Source organism: Sturnus vulgaris, chromosome 6 (assembly GCF_052056855.1).
Source record: "Sturnus vulgaris isolate bStuVul1 chromosome 6, bStuVul1.hap1, whole genome shotgun sequence".
Lineage (NCBI taxonomy): Eukaryota > Metazoa > Chordata > Aves > Passeriformes > Sturnidae > Sturnus > Sturnus vulgaris.
In genome coordinates, this window is record NC_142248.1 from 11826327 (window position 1) to 11850671 (window position 24345).

General features: G+C 40.1%; 1 protein-coding gene across 1 annotated transcript; it reads right to left on the reverse strand.

Annotated features, from left to right (window-relative positions):
- Positions 1–241: 241 nt before the first annotated feature.
- On the reverse strand, positions 242–24227 carry LOC106848957 (cytosolic phospholipase A2 epsilon-like). Its single transcript, XM_014869215.2, has 19 exons — positions 24171–24227; positions 16558–16694; positions 16232–16363; positions 15833–15873; positions 15124–15166; positions 14479–14542; positions 12958–13118; positions 12689–12781; positions 11996–12033; positions 11157–11313; positions 10551–10687; positions 9858–10080; positions 8582–8696; positions 7765–7902; positions 6836–6943; positions 5536–5727; positions 4928–5094; positions 3328–3511; positions 242–2486 (listed from the first exon to the last, which is right to left on the reverse strand). The coding sequence occupies exons 1-19, from the start codon at positions 24196–24198 to the stop codon at positions 2248–2250; spliced, it is 2397 nt and encodes a 798-aa protein (XP_014724701.2). The 5' UTR covers positions 24199–24227; the 3' UTR covers positions 242–2247.
- Positions 24228–24345: the final 118 nt, after the last annotated feature.

The following is a 24345-nucleotide window of genomic DNA, read 5'->3' on the forward strand; positions in this document are numbered from 1 at the left end:
AGATGGGAGAAGTTTCTGGCAGCTTCTCACATGGGCCACCCTTGTAGACCTCTGCTACCAAAACCTGGCCCTGCAGACCCAACACAGGAGGGTTCAGCTGACATAGGGAATGACTGGACCTGTGGTGGTGTAACACCAGCCAGAAATTAAACTCCAAATAAGCCACCCCATCTCCCCCCTCCCAACTGGTAAGGGAGAGACAAAAGGAGAGATTTATGGGTTGAGATAACAATTTACTGAATGCAAAAAACAATGGGATAAGAAACACATGGTAACAGCAGAAATATTAATAATGAAAGCATACAAAAATAGGTGTTTTACCCACAAAAAATGTGTTCACTACATCAACTTAGTACAAGGAAGGAAAACTTGGTCAATCTCTAGGCCTCTGCCACCTCTCCTACCCAAGGGTTCTCTCTGCAGGAATTTTTTCCACAGAAGAAATTCCACATGCTGCAGGACATGGAGCTGGAGAGAGCCCATCCCAAACATTGACTGTCAAGAGCCTCTGCTTGAAGAAAATCTAGTAGTAGTACCAGAACTGGCCCTTAGAAGAAAACGTCTAGTGTGAACACATGAAACACCATGCCAGTGGCTGAGAAGCTACCATTTCTCGTTTGCTTCAGATCACCTGAGATTTTAGGGTACATCACAAATTCTGAGATGGGACATACAAAAAGAAAAGCAGGCTGTACAAGGCATCTACAGAGAGCTGTTTCCATTGTCTCAGGAATACAATACATGTTTTCCAACTAGTCTGAGGCTGGCAAAACCAGGCAGGAACAGGTCCTGCTCACCATTACTATCAAAAATTCACAGGCAAAATCAAATAGATTATCTAATTCTGACAAAAATATTTCCAACAAGGAACAACAGTTGAGAGTTGAAACTGCATCAGAGTTCCTCGGAGCCTGCAGAATTTACAAAGCTGATGGAATGCCCAGAACTTAGCAGTCATGGGAGGACTTTGACAAATAGGATATCCTCCCTGGCAGGCATTAATGAGTCAGTCATGATACTCATTTTGGTAGTTCAGGTACCTTAGTTTGAGCTCATGAGTGGCTACTCGGATAAAACAGTGAGCAGGATTTTAGAATACAAGGCAGAAATTGTTTATCTACCTTAATGGAAAATTTGTGGAAAGAAGATACTCTTCTATAGCTCTGGCCTACGTTTTTGGCCAGGCTCTGAAGGACTCCTGTAAGGCTCATCTTAGCTGACCCTTGACCAACTCCTAGATGCCAGCATCTGCCTTTCTTTCACAATGTTTCTGTGGGATTATTACATAAAACCAGTAAAAAACAAGTTCTTAACCAGCTCCAGATCTAGAAAAGAATACTCTCAAGTTACTCATCTCTAAGGAAGAATTCACACCAGAAACAGAAGCTCCACATCTCTCTCTGCTGGACCTTTCTTGGCTTTAAGTGTGTTTGGGTATGGGATACACTGTGATGCAGTGAGCAAAAAATTGGTATCTTACTGCACGTCTCCCCTGTTCAACTACCATACATCCTGAAATCCCCTTCACATGCTGTTTTTGTAATAGTTCAATACACTATACTGAACAAGTTCGATGATGCTAAAGCAAAATTGTATTTCAGGGAGATAACTGCAGAACATATGTGTGATCTCAGATAAGACATGGTTGTGAGAGGAGATAGCAGTAGTCCTTCAAAATAAATGCTGAAGTTTGATTTAATTGATAAGACCTAAACAGCCACTGATCCATATCGCTGTCAACACAAATTTGAAAAATTAGACATCCTTCATAAAAGATTTATTTTTCTACAATTCATGACCAAAAAGAAGTACCTGGGAAATAAAATTCTTTAAAGGTAGAAGGCCATTTAATTCAAGTTATTAAAACTAAGTAAAATATTTTAAATTGATACTGCATGGTCACCACCTTCTGTGTCTGAAGAGGGTTTTATGGTTTTGCTACCAATAATCCTAATAAAATACCAAAATATTTTACATATGAAAAATTATTAGCAACTAGCCACCAAGACCATAAGAGACTGCAAAGAGAGCTAATGATATTTCCCTATCATGCACAGCTGAATGTTCACCTTTTGAAGACCACAGTGAAATGGTATTAACAGCAGAAACTGCTGAGTTTAATACCACAATCCTGAGTAAGACTGAGAAGGTCACTTAGAAATACATGTCCCCTGTCAAGAATGGTGAAGTATTTATCACAGGTATGCTGTCTTGGTAAATGCTTAGTAAGGGACAGGGAAATGCTGTTCAGGCAGAGGGCTGTGCCTGGGATACTGGCTGGCTCAGGGCTTGTTTCTTCCGTGCCACAGCCATGCGCAAGGCCTGAAGAATCATGTTCTCGTTGTTCATTATGTTGTAATTAGCCAGCTTCAGAAGCTTGTTGAAATCTTCCACTTTCAGCGAGACCTCCCTGGTTGAGTATGGAGAGGAGAAACTGGAGATATCAACCTTGCCCTGTTCCATTTCAGCAGCACTACGCAATATGCCTGTCAAGGGAAAGAAAGGAATGTGTTTGTATAATCTCACAGAAATACCATGCTTTGATAGGTCAATAATAACTTGGAGAGATCATAGACGCAATTACTATGAAGATAAGTGCAGTGCCATGATCTCTGAAAAAATCTACTTCTGAGCAAAGCCTATTGGAATAAAACAAGTGTCATTAAATGTCATTTCCATTGCAATCAGCACCATCTTCTGGCCAGCTCATGGCACATCATTTTGTTTGGTCACCACTGCTCAAGGCTTACCAGGCAGGTTCTTTGGTTCAACACAAACTAAAAGGAATAAAGATTTATGGGACAGGAGGAAGCAGAATATTCGTTGGTTTGGAAATCATCTTAAAAACAAAGTCTCCATCTCAAATACGAACCCAGAAGGACACTTTATGTACTATTGCTTTGATATTCCAGCATGTTCAACCAGCATATTAAATGGCCTAAATAGAAGGCACTGTGTCCCTCCACAGAACTATTCTATACTGTGATTCTCACCTAGATATGACTGTCATAAAACTACACATAATTTGAAATACATGCTTTGTTCTATACCCTAAAGTAAACTTCTGGAAATTACAAGAAGATATTAGTTTCCATTCCTCTAATTGAGGAAGAGAATTCTTCTATTCCCTGAATTGTACCAAGACAAAAAATTATGCACAATACTTGACCAGATTTTGCAAACAGTTTGAATCATCCCATTTTGCAATCTATTCACTAGTATGAGCAAGCAAAAAACAAAGCAAGTTTGTATTGGATTGAGGAAAAACACCCAGGGAGTGGGAACGTTCCTTGAGTCAAAAAATTTACCTGGGTACTGTTAACTTACCAGGTTCTACATAACTCTGAAAAGTGTCATTCACTAATGGGAAATAAAGCAGCAGAGGAGCTCCTGGGGTCTCTGCACCATCGAACATGTAGCACTCTTTCAGGTTCTTCTCATCATCCGTCATTCCAATGCAGGGAAATGGAATTCCCTGCTCTGCAAAGTATTTGCAAGCCTGCTCCAGGGGCTGGTCAACAGCAGCAGCACAAGGAACAGAAAAGATAGCAAAGATCAGACTGCTGCCAAAGCTCAGCAGTTCATGCAAAGTTGCACAAAACAGACTGAGAGAGCCAGCCATAAATAATGTGGACACCTCAGCCCCAAAGACTGCTTTTCAGCTGCCCGAGGAGCCATTTAGAAATAATCCAGGAAAACACCTAATATCAAGAGGGCAAAGGGAGTTTAAACCTCTACTAAGGCATGTCTCTAGAATGAGAATATCATGTAGAAACAGAACAGATAAATTCAAATAATGTTGTAGACCATTAATTAAAGGTGAACTAAGTCAGAAAAAATGTGGATCTAAACAAAACTAAATTTGCAGTCTAAGACAGTAAGATTCCCAGGCCCAGTATCTGTTTATATAGGAGGGCAACTTGTGAGTTGACCTCAGTAAACTTTAACAGGGTTTCAAGACCAACCTACCCTTATCTATAACTCTGAATTTTACAAATAATATGAGATTTTCAAATAACATATTCTAGACCTCAAAATATAGCACTAAAAATATTCATCAGAAAGCCCATTTGTGATGACCAGATTTGTTAAATTACCTAACAAAAAAGTACCACATCATTTTGAATTTAGTATTTCCAAAAGATTTCAGAATACAAGAAAGATACATAGTTGGAGATATTATCATTTCCACTGCAGTACAAAGACAAGTATTTTTCATTGTAATTGCACCATTGAAGTGTCTTCCACTTGAAAAACTGACAGAACCTTAACCACTGAACTTTGCGTTTTTGGGGGCATCCCTCAGGGACAGGTTTACAATTACAAGCCTGTTCTATATTTTGAAATTTAAAACTGTCTATTTATGTGGTAAATACTGCTTTCAAAATGTATATAACTATTTTAACCAAATTAGATTTCTGCAAGAACAGTAAATGTATTTGATACCTCGCTTCAAGTCCACTATTTAGGAAGAAAAAATGTATTTATTAAAAGAGATAAAAATAAAGATTAGGAAACCCATTGCTCACTAGACTATTCTTGCCAGAAAATCATTTTGTGGGGAAAAAATTGTACATTTATAAGCAAAATGCAGATTAAATTCAGCACTTGAATCACAAAATTTTCCCAAATATATTTGTGCTATTAAATATTATACATAAGACTATAATAGAGATTGCAGCTAGACTTTCTTAGCTTCATTCTGCCTGTTTGTATTTCACTGGTGAAAAACTTAGGGATATTTCAAAAGTAGTTTGAGAAAAATTCACATATTTTCCTCTCTAGAAATTTCCATTCTTTTTCTAAGATTTGAAAACAGCATGTTACTAAATTCCACTAAGTTCCTGTTTCACAGACGCCTGTTTGAAAGTAGTGGGAAGCAAAGCGAAAGCTGTTGTGAAAGAAAATCAGTTTTGAGACTTCTCACCAATGTCTGTGATCCACCTGTGTAATTTAAGTGTATGATGACATCCACTTTCCTCTCTGATCTCATAAGGGGTGGGTAACTGGTTTCAAAGAAAAAAGCTGCATCCACCAGCTCCAGGTGTTCCGAGTTGCTTCTCAGGTCATTGGGAGACGAGTCTAGCAAAGTGTCTAAAGAGAGGAAGATTCAGAGCTGTTAGCAAACTGCAGAAACACATCTGTCAAGTTAAAGGCAAAAGGAAGGTGAGCTTCTCTCCCACCCAGGATTTTCCCTTTGCTTTAGGGTAGGTAGCGTGCAGCAATCCTAAAGCTCCTTCAGCCTCTCCACTCATTGTGTCTCTAAACCCATGAACTGCACCAAAACCTACACAGATGTTGCCTTATAGGCAGAGCCCCACCCCAACAATTTTTATTCCTGTGAGGACTTTGAGTACCCAACAGCTAAATAATTGAACATTTGTGTTACTGAAATTGAAAGGTGTGAGGAGTTGCTTCATTCTCCCTCCTCTCAGCGAGCAGGTAACCACAAAACCCACTCAGTTCTCTTCAGGACATGCAAACATCCCTTGTGCCTGCCCCAAGGAGACGTGTAGGCAGGAGAGCCATGCACACCTTTCCATCTGGCGAAATGCTCGTGCTGGATGTACTCGTTGTGCATCTGGAAGCCCCTTAGGAAGTTGTGGTACTTGGAGACGGCAGGGCGATCCGTCAGGATGTCCCGGAGCGTGGTGGAGAGCCCGCTCGGGGGGGTGAAAACACACGTGGCCATCTCATACGGCTTCTCAGGCAGATCTGGCTCCTCCTCTGGAGATACACAGCATAAATGCACGAAATTGAATTATAACCATAATTAAGAAGAGGTAAGACACAAAGAGGAGAAAGAGCCAATAGGTGTTCTATAATCGTGTGTTCACAGCTCTGCATTGCATTATTTTTCCTATGATCTGCTGTGAGTTCCAGTTAATTTCATAACAAATGTATAAACCTGCTTGTGTTTCCTAAACTCTGGTTGGTTACATGTGACTAAATGAACATTTTCTCATAAAGCAGCTTGATGTTGGTACATACTGAAGCAATTCACTTTTTGAAGCAAACAACAAACAGAGGAACTAGTTTTATGAATATATTTTAAGGGATTACTGCTTCTAGATTCCTTGTAGGTTAAATATTAAATTTGAAGCTTATTTTGAAAAGCATAGAAAAATTTTAGCATTTTATTTTCAAACTAAATATTTTTCTTTTAAAAAGCTAGATTGTTCTATTTGGTTCAGTTGTGGACACCTGAATTCAACAAAGTTTACAAATTATTTGTAAACAAATGTAAGACTTTGAGGGGTTTTTTATGAAAACATAGTCCACAGAAATGTGACCCAAGTCTGTTCACTGGCTTTGTTTGAATTTTGTCATGAAGATGCTCATGAGTATTTCCAAGGAATGGTCTTTCAGTACAGAGCTGCTTCTCTCAGCCAGTGTAAGGGCTCCACCACACTGACCTGTTTAATGTCCACTAAGTCTTTCAGTTTAGTCAGATTTTGAGGGAGGGATGTGCTGTGCAGGGAAAGGAGTTGAAACAGAAACAATCAAGCTCCTTTCTGGCTAACAAATACATGACATGAGGCTTTGACAGAGGTATATTCTTCCCAGCCTGTTAAAAACAACATTTCAGGGACCACCTTACGTGTCCATCCCTAACTCCTTTATATCAAGACCTGTCTGATGGTGCCTTTCCTTCTTTTCACAGTCTCACTAATTAAGCAAAACGCTATTCAGTAAAATCAAATAACTTATTTTTTCTGGTATGTCCCATACCCAGAGACTGAGAGAAACATGAATGACAGGAAAGCTCAAAAAATGGGAAATGTGAGTGCAGTTACCCTATCAGAGGGGTCTAGAGGAAAGTATTTTGGTTTACCTATTTCAGTCACTTTGTCTTGGGTCCATCTGTGCCAGAAGTCTTCTGAATTGTCAGCTGCATGCCAGGCATCCAAGAGATTTTTGGAGAAAATACTACTCCACATTCCTAGAAAGTGGGATAGGTATGATAAGCAATGAAGACATAAACACAAGTTCTTTTAGATCTGCCTTCTGCTGCTACCCCAGTTCTTCTCTAACTTTTTCTTATTTCTATCCAATTTTTGCATAAGTTCAGACATCTATTTCAGTGGTAGACTCCAAAGGCAAACTTATTTAGGTAAACTTATTTCAGAAAAAAAATCCAAGTATTTTCCCTCTCACCATGTTTTACTTGGAACTTTTTTTAAAATTTTATATTCAGTTTTCATGTTCCTATTTTCATTTCTTTTTTCCTTTGATAAAGAAATATTTTCAGCCTGCATCTTCTCTGATTTTCTTCTTTCTCACCCTACTGATTTATTTTCAGCTTTTATTTTGGCTTCCAGAGAGTATAATAGATTTCCAATTTTGAAAAATTTTTGCAAGCTACAGGAAATGATGATGCCTCAGAAGCACTCACAAAGGTACATGACAACTTTGTCTAAGATAAAAATAAACTAAAATGGCAACCAAATGATAAAACCACCTTTGCTGGCAAGGGCAGTTGCAGGAAACAGAATCATAGTATATCCTGTGTTGGAAGGGATCTACAGGGATCATCGAGCCCAGCTCCTGGCCCTGCCCAAGACAACCCCAAGAATCACACCCTGTGCCTGAGAACATTGTCCAAACGCTTTCTGAGCTCAGGCAGACTTGGTGCTGTGACCACTTCCCTGGGGAGCCTCCCAGCTGACTGACCTCTGCTGCTAACAGGCCTGTGGGGACAAATTCCTGAATCGTTGATATTTCTGTTAAAATCTTGTTCACTCCCCCAGGCTGGTGAGTTACCTTGCATGAAGCAGATTCGTGACTCAGGGAGTTTCTTCATCAGGCGACCCATGAAGAACTCGCTGCCAAAATCCTCCGCACGAATGAAGGCGCCGTATTTCAGGAAGCCCACCTCGTATGGTGTGAACTCCACCCACTCTGCCAACACATGCACCAAGGTTAGCCCCACTATAGAAAATATTCCAGTTGCCAGGCTTGGAGTAAGCCTCAGACATTGGCTCTCACACGAAAACTGGCTTAGCACATGTCCTGTGCAAACCCTGCCAACCAGCTGAACCAGCTATCGCACTGTCCCCAAGTTTGTGGAAGAACTATGTCAGGACTGGGGAAAATTTAAATTCTTCTTCTTGAGTACAAAGTTTTCTCATGGAAGATGGACTAGAACCCACACTGACTTCTATTGCCTTTAGGCAGCTATGAGGAACAGAGTAATAGAATGGTTTGGATTGGAAGGGACTTTAAAGATCACATAGTTCCAACTCCTGTCATGGACCAGAACATATATTAAGCAAAGTTAAAGCTCTAGTGAATCACTTTCTTGAAGAATTCATATCATTTCTGAGATTCTGCCACAGAATTATGTTGTGTTATTAGTCTGAAGTTAATACCTGAAAATACACAATCACATGCCAAGAGATCTTACAAAATATCAAACTCTTGATGTGTATCATGTGCCTGTCCAGTTACTCTTTACATTTCTGAACACTGCTTCTCTGGGCTGGGAGTGAGAATTTAAAACAATTCATCATTATTTACTGTATCCCCACAGTGTATCTCCCTGGCTGAAAATATAACTTTTTCACAATTGAAACATTACCTCTGAAATCTTTGGTGGCAACTTTGTCCTTGACATTAAGGGCAAGGTAGATAGGCAGTGGGTTCTGACCTTGGTTCACTGCCTGACGTTGATCAGAAAGTCTGTGGTGGCTTTTCTGGATTTGAAAAAAAACCCAAAGAGTTGGATTAGAATCAGTTCGTTAGAAACATCAGCTTATAAACTCTAAGACATCATTTTCCTGAATTTACTCCTAAATTCACTTCCATGTTCTTGAATAACAGTGGATAAGAAGACAGGAGCAATTTCTGTTAAGATAACCAGCCATGTTCAGCTTTCAGTATACAATGATAGCAGTGAATCTCTTCACATTCTGTTCTAGTTTTGTATGGCTAAATGTAAGTCAGAATATACGACATATCTGGGTAATTCAGTGTCATCATGTGCTTCATCTGTTAATGGTAGGAGTTCTTCAAGGCAGCATGTTAATGACCCTTCTAATCAAGATTTCTTTTTTTTTTTTAATACTATATTGGAAGTTAATATCCACAGAGGAAAAGTCCTTGAGCTGTCCAATACTAACAACTTATACAGGAAATGGAGGTTTTGAGTATACTTCAGCCAAATTAAATTCTAGCAAATTTTGCCATGTAGCACCGAGGCTGGAAACACTGTGTGGAATATGATATGAAATGAGATTATTGAATTATGTCTGTTTCATCTAGACAAGACGTAAACCATGTTTACAGAATTTTGAAATAAAATAACTTTTTTTTTTCCAGCTATCATCAGTCTGGAGAAAGTTTGGAAAACTTTTGCTTGTGTCATTACAATAAAATTAGAAATTGAAGATCCTGAGAGACCAAATTCAAAGTAGCTGAAAGGCAGCCACTGTAGCTAATATATCTCATCAGCTCTGGATCTATATACTTTCTTTTCAATAAGTCACAAATTGCTGGACATAATGGGTACATCTGCAGTACATTCAAGTTAAGAGTGCAGCTTGTGCAAATATTGCAGCAGTGGAGAATAGAAGCATAAGGCTATAAAAACACTTGAGAACCTTAAAAATTTCTTGCACGGCTGTAGTGTTAATCAGCATTCTGCTTGCTTTAGAGTCAGAGCATTTCTGCTACATTCAATCACACTCAGGCTCCAGTGTAGACATACACTGTCTCTCCAAGTTATTAATGTAAATAAGTGGTGTTCTGCCAAGTACAGTGTTACTGACCAGGTGTCTCTTCCTAGGACTCTAGTTTCTTGCAATGGTTGTAAATATTAAGTCAATTTTATGAGAAGGAAGATGTATAGACATTACCCCATCATTTAACATGGCTTCAATCATGAGCCCCCACAGATCAATAAAAGATGTTTTATGTCCTGCTTGGGTCCTTTGGCTCAGCTCTCTGTAATAATTCCTCAGACTTTTCAAGGAAAAAGCCCCCATCTTGCACTTGGCTGCTTGCTTCCGTGCTTCAATAATTACTTCCCCAAGATCCTTACGTGACCAATCAGCATCTTCATATAGCTTTGTCATTGTCCTGCAGACAGGAAATATGATGGAATGCGGGAAGAAATGAACAAGGTGCTTTTGAAACTCGGAGAATACACTTTGTATAGAGTTTTGGACGCATATAGTTTTATCTTTTGGTTACTCTCCTCTTTGAGCTTTCTTTGAGCAGAAATGCAAGTCCAAAGGCAACCAGTCAAAAATCACTTAATCTGAGATGCAACTCAAGCATCTCTGCTGTTTCTGTCAGAGAGTAAATAATAATAAAAGATCATTTTTCATGGGATTAAAGATGTTTACACTTCCAATAAAGTCTCCTCTTTTGTTTAGGGATAGGTCATGATGCACAATAATTCTTTCATAGGTGACCTTGGCACTCGTAGCCCAAAGATGGAAGCAACAACTCAATTGATCACATTCACCCTTTCTGAAACCAAGACAGAACATAGGCTTTTCTTAACACAGCAAGATCCAAACAACAGTATCAAAATGACTCCTCACCATGTTGTGCCAGACGAACCACTGATGTATGAAACACAATCCAGAACACGCAACTTTTGGAGACCCAAAATGCTGCCATACATGGCAGTGAGTGCTCTTATGCCACACCCTGCTGTGGTCACAGCCACTATAGGCACCTGTTTGACATTAAAAAAAGAGCAGAAAGCACAGATGAAAGAGTGGCATTAAGGCACAAATAATGTCAAAAGATTACAGAAATGCAAAAGCAGCATCCAGACACTAGTAAAATAAAACACATAAATTAAGAGATAAAGCAACATTTTTCTATCCTGTACATCCCTGTGGAATATATTAGGTCTTGACACTTCAGAGAGGATTTTTAAGGAACACAGACCAAACTATTGGTTTGAAATGCCTTCAAATAATTCAATTGTAAGATGAATGGAAACATAGATTTTGCTTATCTAAGCAGGCAGCTGAACTCTCCAGCTGAGATCACACTGGTAGCAAAGTGCTCTGGAGGATGAGCTGACGTTAATGATCCTCACTCCTTATCCAGATGGGGGGTAAAAAATTCATCCCTCATTTCCAGGCTTGAGGGAAAGGAGAGAGAAAATTCCCCCAAAAGTGCCTTTAACTGGTTACCTCATGCTCTTGCAGATCTTCCTCCAGATGAAGCACATCCTTTAGCGCAGCAGCAACTACCTTCTTTCGGTTTTGCAGGAAATTCTGTTCATCTGTGCAGAGGTCAAACCCCAGGCGGGCATCAAGGTTTCTTGGTCTGAAACACAAACCCTGAGTCCTGAGACCAGGGCACAGGTATTGTTATATTATTAGTCACTGTGGACAACTCCAGCTGTGCTTGTGTGTGTCTACAGACCAGATTGTGGACAGTATAATGTAATAAACGGGAAACAACAACGTCACAGACAGGTCTCTGCTAATTGCTGCAGCTGCAAATGAGAATGCAAATAGTAAGGCAGAGTAAATCATGACACACTGTCCGTTATGGTATCTACTACAGACTTCTGGTTTTATTTGCTCATATAATTAATTTTTTCAAGTTTCAGTCATGCTGCCATGCATCCTGTAACTAGAAAACCACTGTCAAGAGGCACTGCAGCTGTGAAGTTAGAGAAACAGCTACCATGCCTTGAAGTTATTCTGTTTGTATAATTCAGAAATGTGATTTCTCTGTGGAGCTGCTCTCTCTATCTTTGGGCATAATAGTGCACACAAATCAAGACCTATTGCTGAGATGCACTAGCAGCTTGGAAAGTTGGAGGACAGGGGACCCATGATTTAATTTTCCATCAATTAAAAAGGAGAACCTCACAAATAGAAACCTACAACTCACACAATAATGAACTCACACATCTGCTCCCATCTGAGCCTGCATTGACCCCTGCTGATTTCAAATGAGCTTTGTGTAGCAGCGGATGCCTCCCAGTTACAGAATCAGGTCTTGCTGGAGACTCACTTACCATTCATTTGTCTTTGTGTACAAGTCAATTGTCCTGTCCTGAAAATCGCAATACAAACAGTGTAAGCATGCTCAGGTTGTTACTCCTGCACCTTCTTCCCCCACTCCATCTAGGGCATGAGTTTCACTACTTTTGAATTCAGCAGCGTGGCTGGAGAATCTGGCCAGCAATGGTCTGGACTGTGAGAGACCTTCACAAGCTCCTGCACAGTCTTGGTTGAATAAAAGTAAGCCATTCAAGAAAGCTAGGTGGGCTTAAGGCCCCTCAGCTTCTCATAGTTTAACATTCATTATTTGGGGAGGTTGTTGAAAGCTGTGCATCTGAACCATACACATATGGATGATCTCTATTTCATCTTCTACTTCAGGCATCCCCTTTGCAAATATAATTCCTAATTGTCATATCCATTATTGTTAGTGTGTGTACTATGTTGATGAACATGCATATTAGACATGTCCTGAGAAGTTAGTTTAAACTCAGAACAGGGTTTCACAGGGCATGCCTGGATCCACGTGTAGATCAAAAGAAAAAGTAACTATTGCATACTTGCAGAGTGACTGCAAGTCGTTCACACCTTACACTATATCATGCTTCGTGTCTGACAGGAGCTGCATCACTGAGCTCTAATCATCCATCATCCACCAAACTGAATGCTTGTTGGGCTGTTTTCTGCTAAGACAGACTTGTTCTCACCTCTCCAATTGCTATTTTCTCTTGTATAGGAAGCGAGTTCAGAGGTAGAGTCACAGATTCATTCATATCCCTTTCATTTTGACTTGATATAGACTGGAAAAAAGGGTAAGACAAAAAAATAAACAAGTTACCTATTCTACAAAAAAAAAAAAATTAAAAATGAGGAAAGAAAAGGTAAAAGCAATCTCCCCTGTCCCACAGGCACGCACTACCCAATTCCCAGCACGCATTCCCGGTGGAAGAGCCCCGTGTGAGCGGTGCTCACTCACCCTGCTGAGCCGCCTGCGCCGCGGCAGAGCCACGGTGAGCGCAGCCTGGGTGTGCCTGATGTAGTGGAACCTGGCCGGGGCCGCGGGGCACAGGCAGGAGCTCAGCGTGTGCATCTGCGTCCCTTCGTACGAGCCGTCCACAGTCAGGGCGAACTTCCTCTCTGGAGAAAAGGGGTTCAGACTTAAGCTCTTCAAAAAACGTGGGTAATTAGTTTGCAAAGGAATGTAATATATGTTTTCCTAAAGCAACGATGTCGTTTTGATACACAAATTATAGGAAGAATAAATAGACTGATTTATCTGAGGGTTTCAGCTTTAGAGAGGGTGTACAGAACGTGCCATGTAGTGACTGTTGCTGTAGCACCACTGCACTTTGATATATCTGTGACGGCAGACACTACAGCTCTGTTCATTAGATAATGATTCACAGCCAATAATAGCTTGGCGGGACACTCTTTTCTGAAAATCTGAAATGTAAAAAATACCTTATTATTACACCAGAATAATGTTTGAGTATTACATACTGTCTTACTGTTGAGATACTTTGAAAATTTGGGGGGTTTTTTGAGAAACACGTTTTTTGTATCAGACTACAATTCTCTTTGGTATCAGTTTTATCTCAGTCCCTCTATCATGTTTCTTTTTCCTTCAACCTGTAATATTTCTTTTGAAATATTTCTAGCACTTACAAAATAATGTCTGGTGGTTTTTTATTCCTTTCATTCAAAAAGCATCAGGTATGTCTGTTGAACTAATTAAAAATGGTCTTTATGCAGAAAGATATCGACCTACAAGGTTCAAGGTGAAATATATTCTCTAAAGCTACACACTCCAAAGTATATAGTCAGCCTTCAAAAGAATTACCTCACTTAAGTATTTTCAGTCACATCTAGCAGTCTTTTTCTCTGAGCTCAACCAGATCATCCAGGTGCTTAAGCAGTGTGCTGGATTGGGGTCATCATGAGATGTCAGAACAAGATAGTTTAAAAACTGCGTAGGAGGCACACAGTGCCACAAGTATGGGCTTGACATGGCAGTGATGCACTGCTTTAAGTGTGCAGCAAATGTCTCCATTAATATACTGTGTATATTAATGTGTATATGTGGCATGTCTTACATTGTTGTACCTAAAGAAATTCTATGAACTTAGATGGTAAAAAAGGTCCAATTCTCATTCTGCCCATTATTTTGTCCTAAAATCCAGAAACAACAGGATTTAGCTTCAGCTTAGGGCCAAAAACCTTGTACAACTGCTTTGGAAAATTGTAAGTATCTGGCAAGATGTCACTGCAGAGGGAAATATTTTGTGGGTAAATTATACCATGAGCTCATGTCAGCACGTTCAGGAATAATCTGTATATTTTTTATCAACTACAACCACCTCCACCAGCCTCTGGAATCAGTGAGGTTTTGTCTTGCATCCTGAATAATATTAAAACCAGCATACTCAAGTGTAAAACACCAAGTGCTTCTGCCCTTAAGTGACAACCTGATTTGCTCTATAAGTCAGTAAAGGCTCACCCATAGTGTCCTTCCTCAGCCTCCCACCGTTCACCTGCACATCCAAACAGGAAACCTCACGGGACTGTAAGAGACAATGGGGACAAGGACAAAGGCATTCACCATCAGCAGAGCTCAACATCATCCAGTCCACTGACACGTGCCCACAGGGTCTTGGGGTGTATGCCTCAGGGGAGAGGTGGTCCAGCCTGTAACCCCACTGCCAGGTCTGGGAGATGGGATTGGACTTCCCCATGGGAAATAACAGAACGCATAGGGATGAGGAAAGAGAAGGGATCTGCTCACTCTGTCTGCAGGAGCAGCCCTGCAAGGGCCTGGTGGGGGGCAGCCACAAGAGAAGATTCTCCAAACAGGGTGCCCAGCTCTGCCTGGGCTGGGAGAGGGATGTCATACCCCTGAGCCCAGCTCAGTGCAGGCAGAGGTGAGCACTGGCAGCAGCTCACAGTCTTCATGGCTTTAACCTCTCCCAGCATGAGTCACTGCCTGGGACCACAGGGGAAAGCCAGTGCCAACACCAGCTTTAGGCTGTGTGTGTTGGTCTTGGTCAATGTCTCCATGCCACCATAATGGCCTTGTACCTTTAACACCAGCTTTGCAACAAGCGTTCCTATACAGCAGTGAAAAGGATTATAAAATAGTAATTACCACTAGAACTCCATTAGTAACAATGTTTTCAGGAGGATCTGGACTGAAAGACAAAATGGAAAACAATCAATTGAAAACCAGAACATGCTTATTTTTTCTCTTTTTCTGACTTTTCTTTAAACATTATTTCATTATCTTTATCTTTAAAAGTCCTTCTTTGGACAGGCAGCACGGATAAACAGAATCAGAAATTCCACATGCATATTCAATCCAGTTTGCCTCTCACAGGCAAGAACCTGAACTTTACATTTGTGGACATCCACCAAACAGAGGAGTTCCTCACTGTATCAGACCAGGATCATTTTCTGACAATCCAAAGACAATTTACACAGCGATGGTATAATCCCACTATTGCCCAAAATTGTTCAGTTCAAACCTGTGGAATCAGATCCAAAAAGCTGCTGAATTCATCCAACATGCCATAAAAAAAAGGGGGTTACCATATGCCTTAAAATTACCATATGCTTTAAAAAGTCAGCAGCACTAGGACTGATCTATGTGCTTATTCTCTCCATTAACTCTACAGTCAGCAAAGAAACACAGAAATACCATGCACCATCATGCATTCCTTCTACAATAAACACTCTACTCAAAGTTACTTTCTGTTTTATTCAGATGTTGGCAGTGTTAGAGGGCTGCAAGTGTGAACTGATTTGTAGCAGTACCTTGTGTTTCCATCTTACACCTCCAGCTATTTCATCTTACCCACCTGCTCTCCATTGTAAATTCAACCTCCAGCTCCTCTTTTCCCTGCAAAAGAAAATTAAGGCAGTCACTGCAGCTTGGTCTCCTGTGAAGAGAGATATCCTACAGGAATCTGTGCCCTTCAGGGATCTCTATAAACCAGTGTCCACCTTCTGTTGCTGTACATGCCACAGACCTAATTTCCTTCATGTTGTATCTGTTATACTTCTAATATCATATACTTCTAGATTTTTATCCATTAATTTAGCAGACTCCAAGTGCAGGCCTTGCAGGACAAGTGGAATGCATACTGCAGAGCCTCTTGGTGACTGCTGCCCCCTGCTCCCTCTTGGCATGCTCTCCACACAAGCATACTCTCTCCTGACCACACCCTCTTTGCTTTATCCTTGAATTTTATCCATACCTGTGGATTCAGCTGGAAACTTAGCTGAATGTTTTCTCCAAGCTGGATTTTGGAGACATCAAAGAAAACAGTGAGGAGATGGTCATCTTCAGTTACTTTGTCCTCATCACAAACTTTAAGCTCCAGAATGTTCTGAGGAGAAAAATAATAGTTTAACAAATATAACATGCTAAAGATATTTCATTTTAACTGAAGAACTTTGGGAAAGAATAAAAAAATAGAAATAGAAATAGTGTGAATACATCACAAGGGATCTCAGAAAGACCTGCAGAGTTGAAGGACTATGTGGTATGCTTGATACCTGTTGGAGGTGTCTGCATTCTTACCTTAACCTGGCTCTGAATCGTGAAGTGGAAGGTCTCGTTCCATGTCGGGTTCTTGCTGTTCTGGACAGTCTTGGTGCGGAACTGCTGCACTGAAGCTGTTGGCAGGCTCAGGCTCACATAGCAATCAGACTGACTTACTGGTGAAGACAGGGAAAGCAGGAAAGCAATGGACCAATGAAACAATCTAGTCCCCTGAAAGGAGGGCATTTTTAAGCTCTGTACACAAAGCAATACACAGAATTCAAGCCTGGCACTAGCTAAGATACCATCAGGCTGCTGCTAGAAAACCATCTCGTTTTACTATTGTGAAAGCCTATCAGTGTGATCTTCTTGAGAACTACCTTTTTCAGGTCCTGGGAATAAAAAAATGAACATTCAAAATAGGCAGCTGTGTTGCTGAAGAGCCATCCATAAGCATAGGGGCACATGGACACAGTGGCCTCACAGGGCTGGCACCATGGACATTAGCAGCTGTGACAGGGGCTGCCCATGGCAGAGCCCAGCTCCTACACACTGGGCTTCCACAGGAAGCAGGAACATGCCTTTATGTGTCTAGAGTAGATCTGGCTGTAAGTTCTGTCTTGTCTACTTTCTGAGCATCCTTTCTTTCCTCTAGGACCTCTGGCTGCCAATGCAGAGGAGGCAAGATCTTGTTGAATTGAAGGCTCCCATGAAGCCAAATTTCTGTCACAAAAGGCACATCTTCTACCAAGGCACCTGATTTCAGTCTGCTTTCTCCCCTTAGAAAAGTTAAAAAAAGAAATCCTCAACAACAGAGTTTTTCAAGAAAATATAAAGAAAAAAATACAAAAAATTAAGATTGATCACCTGTGGAGATTAAATTGTTGAATTTAATCTTCTGTGAAGAAGATTATAAGAAAAGCATTGAAATGTTGAACAGTTTGATGGATAACGTTTGCTTTGATAAGCAGCTGTAGTGGGGCAGAGTTTTCAGCAATAAAGTTGTATAAAAAAAGGTATTGCTTAATGTCACTATTTGCACCTGCATCTCTGTGCCTCAGCCAGAGTGGCAAAGGTATTTGCAACACTTCATGTACAGGTGGAGGCCTGTCTGTGATTCCCAGCACAGAGGCAGCTGACATTGCTTCTTTGCACAAAATCGTAATGCTCTGCTCTTTCCATTTGAGGCATGTTCAGGTCATAAAGTTCACCTATTAATTCTAATGTTTCCAGATGTAGGGAGGGAAACTTCAGTGTGTTTTTATTTTCCTTTCTCAGTTGAAGTGGCCAGTTGTAAAGCATGGCTTCCCACTTGAACTCCATTGTAGGATCTTTTAGCAGGAAGAAGCAGTTAGCAGCAGTCTGCAGGGCTTGCATCATCAACAAGCACTTTCATTCTGAATAAATGTCCATGGTGACATGGGCATGAACCTTTCCTTCAGAATAATCAACTGGCAAATACATTTGTCATCATTACTAGGAAATAAAAAAGCAAGTATGAATCATTAGATTAACAATCTTGTGGACCCACTCAAAAGTCAGGGATGGTCACCCTACAGAATATGATCTCTTAGTTAGGGATGACAACCTACACAGGTGCCAAAGATAGCATGGGGACCATTACCATAAATGCCAATCCCATTAGTAGAATTATATTTCCACTTTTTGTAATGCCATATACTCAAGCATTCCTGCCATTGCATAGCAGACACACCTTCATCTGAACAGCATCTAAGTCTTGTCACACAGTTTTACTGGCAGACTTGACTTTAGGAAATGCAAAATAATTGATTTGGACCATTATTGACTCCCCATGTGTAACTCAAGAATTAACAAAATCAGCCTTTTTCCACTCCCCCCTCAACTTCTCTGAGGCTTAAGTCATTTTTTCTGTGTAATTCTGAATGAAAGAAGAGTAACTTTGACTGTTAAAGTAGTTGTCATATATATTAAGATACATTATTTCAAAAAAAACATCAAAACACATAGAAATCAGCTGAGCTTCTAACAATTCTAATAGCTCTCAAAGTTCTGTATGCATACAAGAAATGTCCCTATAAAAATCCTTTCTGGCTCTTGGGAAGCCCAGACTGATATTAGCACAGATTGCTGTCGGCTCTTGTCACCATTAGGAGAAGGATCAGAAGGATCCAAATGGGTAAGTCTATGGGTGTACCAAAGTTTATTTCATTGACGTTTCCCAATTAGTAATACATGCTCTGACTTCATCTGTTGCATAGGACACAGTATTATTGTGAAACTCCAGCCATTATTTTTTGTAAGTGGTCGCTGTCTACTACTGCATTGTATCATCCATCTTTAAGAAATAACTGCCTGTCAGGCAGCAGAGCTCTGACTTTCTCTGGGAGAATTCTGACAGCCACTAAAACAAGTGTGCTTCCTCTTGCCATCTGCAAAATGTGTTTGGTGATGCCCTTTGCACTTCAGAAGTGTCCTCTGAAACCTGATTACCTCTGTAAATGATTTTCCAGGTGTTAAGAGGGAGGCATTTACGAAACCCAGGAACCTTTTTTACACATCTCTGACGCCTCAGGCTGGTGTTCTGCCTGACCACCTCCAGGTATAAGCAGGTGTGTGTGAGAAATGGCACTCCACAGCCTATCCTGTGCCCTGCCTGGTGGGTTTCACTGTGATATCCCTCTGCCTTTGCATGCACACATACAAGGCTCCCACTGCCAGCCACGTGTGAGCAAACCCCATCACCCTGGTACGTAAGCCTAACCAGCACCTAACCACAGCAACCAGGCTCTCACAGGATGCACACAGCACAGCATCACACCCGTGACCTGTCGGGACCCTCCCCTCCAGCATGACACACTGACAGCTGTCAGACATGCTTGGGATGGCAGCCGTGGTGTTCCTGTGGGGCAATATCCGGCCAAAAGCAGGTGTGGCACCAGGTATTTATGAAAGCACGGTCTCCTCGTCCACTTATTACACTAAGTGTCTAATTATCTTCCAGGATAATAGCAGGCAGGACTGGATCTTAATTGTGCTTTACTATTAGGAAGCATTACAACAACATGAGCCATGCTAAAAAACACCACAGCCACAGCCCCATGCTGCATCCCAACAGCAGGACACCCACTCACCTGGCTCGAGCTGCAATCTCATCTGCCTTATAGAGAGCTCAAATTCAAGCATGGCTCAACCAAACGTTTTAATTTTAATTCCATCTCCTTTTTTGATGTTAACACCTGCAAGCTTCAGCTCACCTGTAACCTGGGCAGAAGTTTCAAACATCCTTTCTACTCATGGAATGCCTTTAGCTCCTCACTGTTTCTGGGAGGTAGATTTTTTCATGACACTTATGCTACAGATTTTTCTTGTTGTGCTGAAAGGACCTGAACCAAGAACGTGGTCTCAAACACTGTTTGCCCAGAGCATCTCCTTGACCTTGTCTCCCTGCCCTTGGATCTAGCCTAGGCTATCAACATCAGTTGAGAGGAACATTTTTCTCCTTTTTCCCCACTTCATAGCTGAGTAGGTATCTGGCTGAGGGCAGGGGGTCAAGTCAGCATCGCTATCTTTAGAGGGCAAAATATTAGATAACTGATGTCATTGAAGCTTTTAACATTATTTTTTAAATAAGAATGTGGGCTACTTCTGAGGCCTTCCAGGAGGCGATTTACAGGCAGACTATCAGAATTGATTCTGTCCAAGGAGATCAGTTCCTGTCCCCAGGGAGCATTCAGTATTCATCTTCCAGTAAGTGAACTTCAAGAAAAAGCGTTCACACTTTCTCCCACCCTGCCCTTCACTCTGGGTGGAGCATCCTACAAGTATTGCTAAAACTCTATTTATATAATCTCATTTACATCCCTCCTTAAAACACTCCTTTGTTGAGATGTTGCTAAACAACCTTCCTTGTTCGCCTTTATGGGTCCACATCCTCTGATTTTATAATCACATTTCATGCAGCACCTAGAACAATAGGCTGCTGCTGTGTAGTTGCAACTGCTTAAGTGATGAAGTAAGTAATAAATAACAGTGAAACAATAACAACAGTGCAAGAACAGAACACCAGAGGAAGTCTGCATGTTCCTGCAATAAATATCATGGTGGAATACAGCTCCTCAAACAATAATGTATTTCATTTACTGGTTTTTTTCCTGGATCTCAAGGGACTTTCATATGAATTGATTTCATATGTGGCAGAATTGCTACTGAAATTCTGTAAAAAAAGAGTTTTGTTGAAAATATAAAATATACTTGATCGTTTTATAAAATATAGTACTCAAATTTGTCTTAGAGAAAAAAAAAACAAAACTTGAAGTTTGCAAAATTAAAAAGTTTAGTTGAAATAAAAAAAAAAAATCTGTAAAAGCTTAAAAAAATATCATTTTCTTACTAAAAAAATACTGTTACTATGAAGAATATTTTTACTGGTCAAGGTCCATTTAGCCAAGGGCCCACATTCAGTGTCCACTGAGGGATCTTGGGCATTTTCAGGAAGCAGAGAATGATGGCTTAAAATCGCTGAACTTAGTATCCCTATGCAGTAGCCTACTTTCATGCTGTTTAACTCTTAGCACTCTCTTTCCTTGCTTTTCCATTTGTTAATTCCACTTAAAGACTTAATTTGTCTGCAGTATCTTGGTTTTTAGCCCCTTTGCCCACTTTTTTGGGGGGGAAAAGGCTTTGGTCTTATCAAGGATGGACATCATGCATCACATTTATGGATGGATGTCTAAGGAGAGTATAAATGGGGGAAAAGATTATTTAATGCTCTCTCAGCTCTCACAATTTAGGATACAGAGACTTCCTGAGCCTACTTTACCTGCATTTTTTTTCTTCTATGAACTTGTCCACACTCTGCCTGCAACCTGCATAAACTTTGGCATTCATTGCACCAGATGAGAAGTCGATCTTGAAATTTGAAAAATCTCAGCAGACACAGCAGTGTTGTTAAGGGTGGGTTGGATTGATGCACATCCAAGTCTTACTCCACTAGGGAATCAGGATGCTTGTGGAGGACACACCCAAATCTGGGAACTGGCAAGCAATCACAGGTCCAGGAATATCAAGAGGCCCAATGAGCCCGATGAGCATGTGGGTGTGCCCAGTGAGAAAGGGGAATGTGAAGAGCACAAACAAGGCACTAAATTCACATGTGTTATCAGTGATGCCAGATATGCATTAATACACAAGTGGAAATTAGTGTTATAAATTAGTGTTATAAATTACACACTGAGGGATCAGTGGGAAGGGTGTATTAAAAAGATTCATGGTTCAAAAAGCAGAATGAAACCCTTTAAATTGTTTTAGGTAAAAATACTCTCTTATGCACTGAACTCCTATTAAAGGTCTTTAACTGAATATTCCATAAAAGATATTAGTGAGGTTTTGAGATTCCCTTATTATGGATTAATTTTCCCACCTCTATTGCCTGGAAAACAGAGCAGATAGACCAATAACAAAGTTAACCTACAGCACCAGGTTGGGAGACCTTTAAAGCACTAGATAAGTGTTAAACAAAGTGATCTGAAAACTCTACAGAAACCTAGTGCAAGGTTAAGCACAATTGGCAAGAGATAGAAGAAGCCAATTTAAAATGTCAGAAACAGGTAAGGTGAAGGAAAAATAAGTGACACTTGCCAACTTGTTCTATCTATAAAAGTTTGCAAGAAAGAAAGTATTAAAAATAGAGCTGAGAAAAGGAAGAATGAGAAATAAAATCAGTGTTAGGAAAATGGTCCTATACAGAAGTCTACTTTGCTGGTCATGGAGGACATTTGCCTCTGAGTTTGAAGCCTGTGTCAAGCTGTTCTCTAGGGAACTGAAAAGATGACTGAATCAACTCAACAATACTCCTCTGGTTTTACACAAACCAGCAAATTTTGTTTGCTTTTTTTTTTTTTTTATCTCAAGACTCCCATTTTGCTGCTTCTCTGTGGAAGTCCTATAAAGTTATGAACAGTCAATTTGCACTAGCTTTTACACTGTCAGAAAAGCTAAGCAGAGGTTAAATTAATTCATTTAAACTTTTGAAATATAGGTTTATATGATAAAGAGCCCGTCATTGAAATCTGTGATTCCTGTAAGTCAGAAAAATATGTCCTCAATTTAAAAGCAATTTAAAAGCAAATCTATCTGATAAATACAGTTGACAAATGTCACACTCAGTAAAATTAAATGTTACTGGAAATAAGCAGCTTTCAGTCAAAACTAGATTCAACATTTAAATATAAGCAAGGCAGTGCTCCCTGACTAGTATGATTCTCTTTTCCTACATGATGAATGTCCACAACAAGTAAAGCATTCACCTTTTGCAAGTGTTTGTCCCGTTTTTTTTGTGCAAAATTTTTTCCCCTCCAGAATCACCACTGTCACACAAACTGCATCTTTACAAAGCTCTATGGGCTGGTGGGACATGGCTTGGGCTGAGAAGCAGAAAAGGCTGAGCATTTCACTACCTGTCCTGTGCCCTAGAAACTTTCTAGTATTGAATAGGACAGCATCAAAACATAATAAACCCCATTCAGAAAAAAAAAACAGCTTAAAGAGGAAAATGGAAAGCATTGATCTAGATCAGAAAAATGCCAAGAGGAAGTTTGGTAAGCTCACTGTCATGCAGATATTTTAATAGAACGTCATTATCTAGGGAGATATCTAAGGATTGTCATTTTTCCACACTTCTTTTTTCAGTGCAGTGTGCATGTTTGTACATCCAAGTAAGTTTTAGTTGTAGGAAGGGATTTGTCTCCAGACTATAACTGAGCTTCAAATACACTTTCCATGCTGTAGAAGTAGTCCAGTGAGAAGGTTCATATGGATTCTTCTTCCCCATACATTCATCAACAACAAAGCATCTTACTGCTCTTCACTAAAAATCAGAGTGAGAAATTCTTCTTCACATACCTTTGGTCTCTAGACAAACTGTTCCAGAACTTGAAGCAGATAATGTTGGAAAGGCACAAAAATACCTTGTCCTGAATCTTTTTAAGTGAACAACTTTAGCTTGGTCCTGCTTATATAGAAACTTTCTTCATTCAAACATTTCTATGTGTATAAATGAACAGATGGAAGACAAGTCTCAAATAGGAGGAGGTGGTTGTCATTCAAGCCATTTTTTCTAATGCTTTGCAGTTCAAATATTTATGGACCATTAATAATATTTGCATAACTATAATTCCTGGGCAGTTTGTAAAAGCATTTAAGAATAGAAAAAGCGAAGTGTGAGCCATGCCTATTGCTGAATGAAATTTGATAATCCATAAGAGGTGCCAAGTGTGCAGTCCTGACCTCATATCAAATATTCTTTGATAGGCCCAGGGTTACACAGGGTGGACATTATCAGTAAGAAGGAACCATGGAAAGAAAGTCCTTATTGCAATCTTTCCTGTGAATAAAAGAACATTTATTTGCAGATTCAGATGTGACATATTTTATGCAATCTGTGCAAACATGTTCTGCATTACAACTGGCAGCTAGACTTCAGTATCATATTGATAAAGATAAAAGAAAAACAATGTCTTCTAACTGTGTTACCTCATCTTCAGCATACCAGGATCACACATCTTCTATCTCTCTCCTTTTAAATATAGTCTGCAGTGTTGGTGACACTTGATATATTCAGAGTAGTTTTACAAGGATGATGATGCTCCAGGGGTTATAGCAAAGATACTCACACAAGTCTGCTTTCCTGGCATTTTTCATCTGTATGATTTTTACGGTGAGCAAGTTGCATGGAGATGGTTCTGTCTGTTGAACAGCACACAAAATGCATGGGATGAGAATGCAAAAAGGAAGAACAGAAACATTGTCAGAGATAGAATTTAATTAACTGTTCGGTTCCAACCAACA

Excerpts from the sequence above, each read along its gene's own strand:
- LOC106848957 (XM_014869215.2), bottom strand. The coding sequence starts at position 24,198 with ATGAAAAATGCCAGGAAAGCAGACTTGT. Across the intron at positions 12,034-12,688 it reads AGAAAATAGCAATTGGAGAG|GACAGGACAATTGACTTGTA; the intron begins GTGAGAACAAGT and ends TGCGATTTTCAG. Across the intron at positions 3,512-4,927 it reads CAGGTGGATCACAGACATTG|CCCCTGGAGCAGGCTTGCAA; the intron begins GTGAGAAGTCTC and ends GCTGTTGACCAG.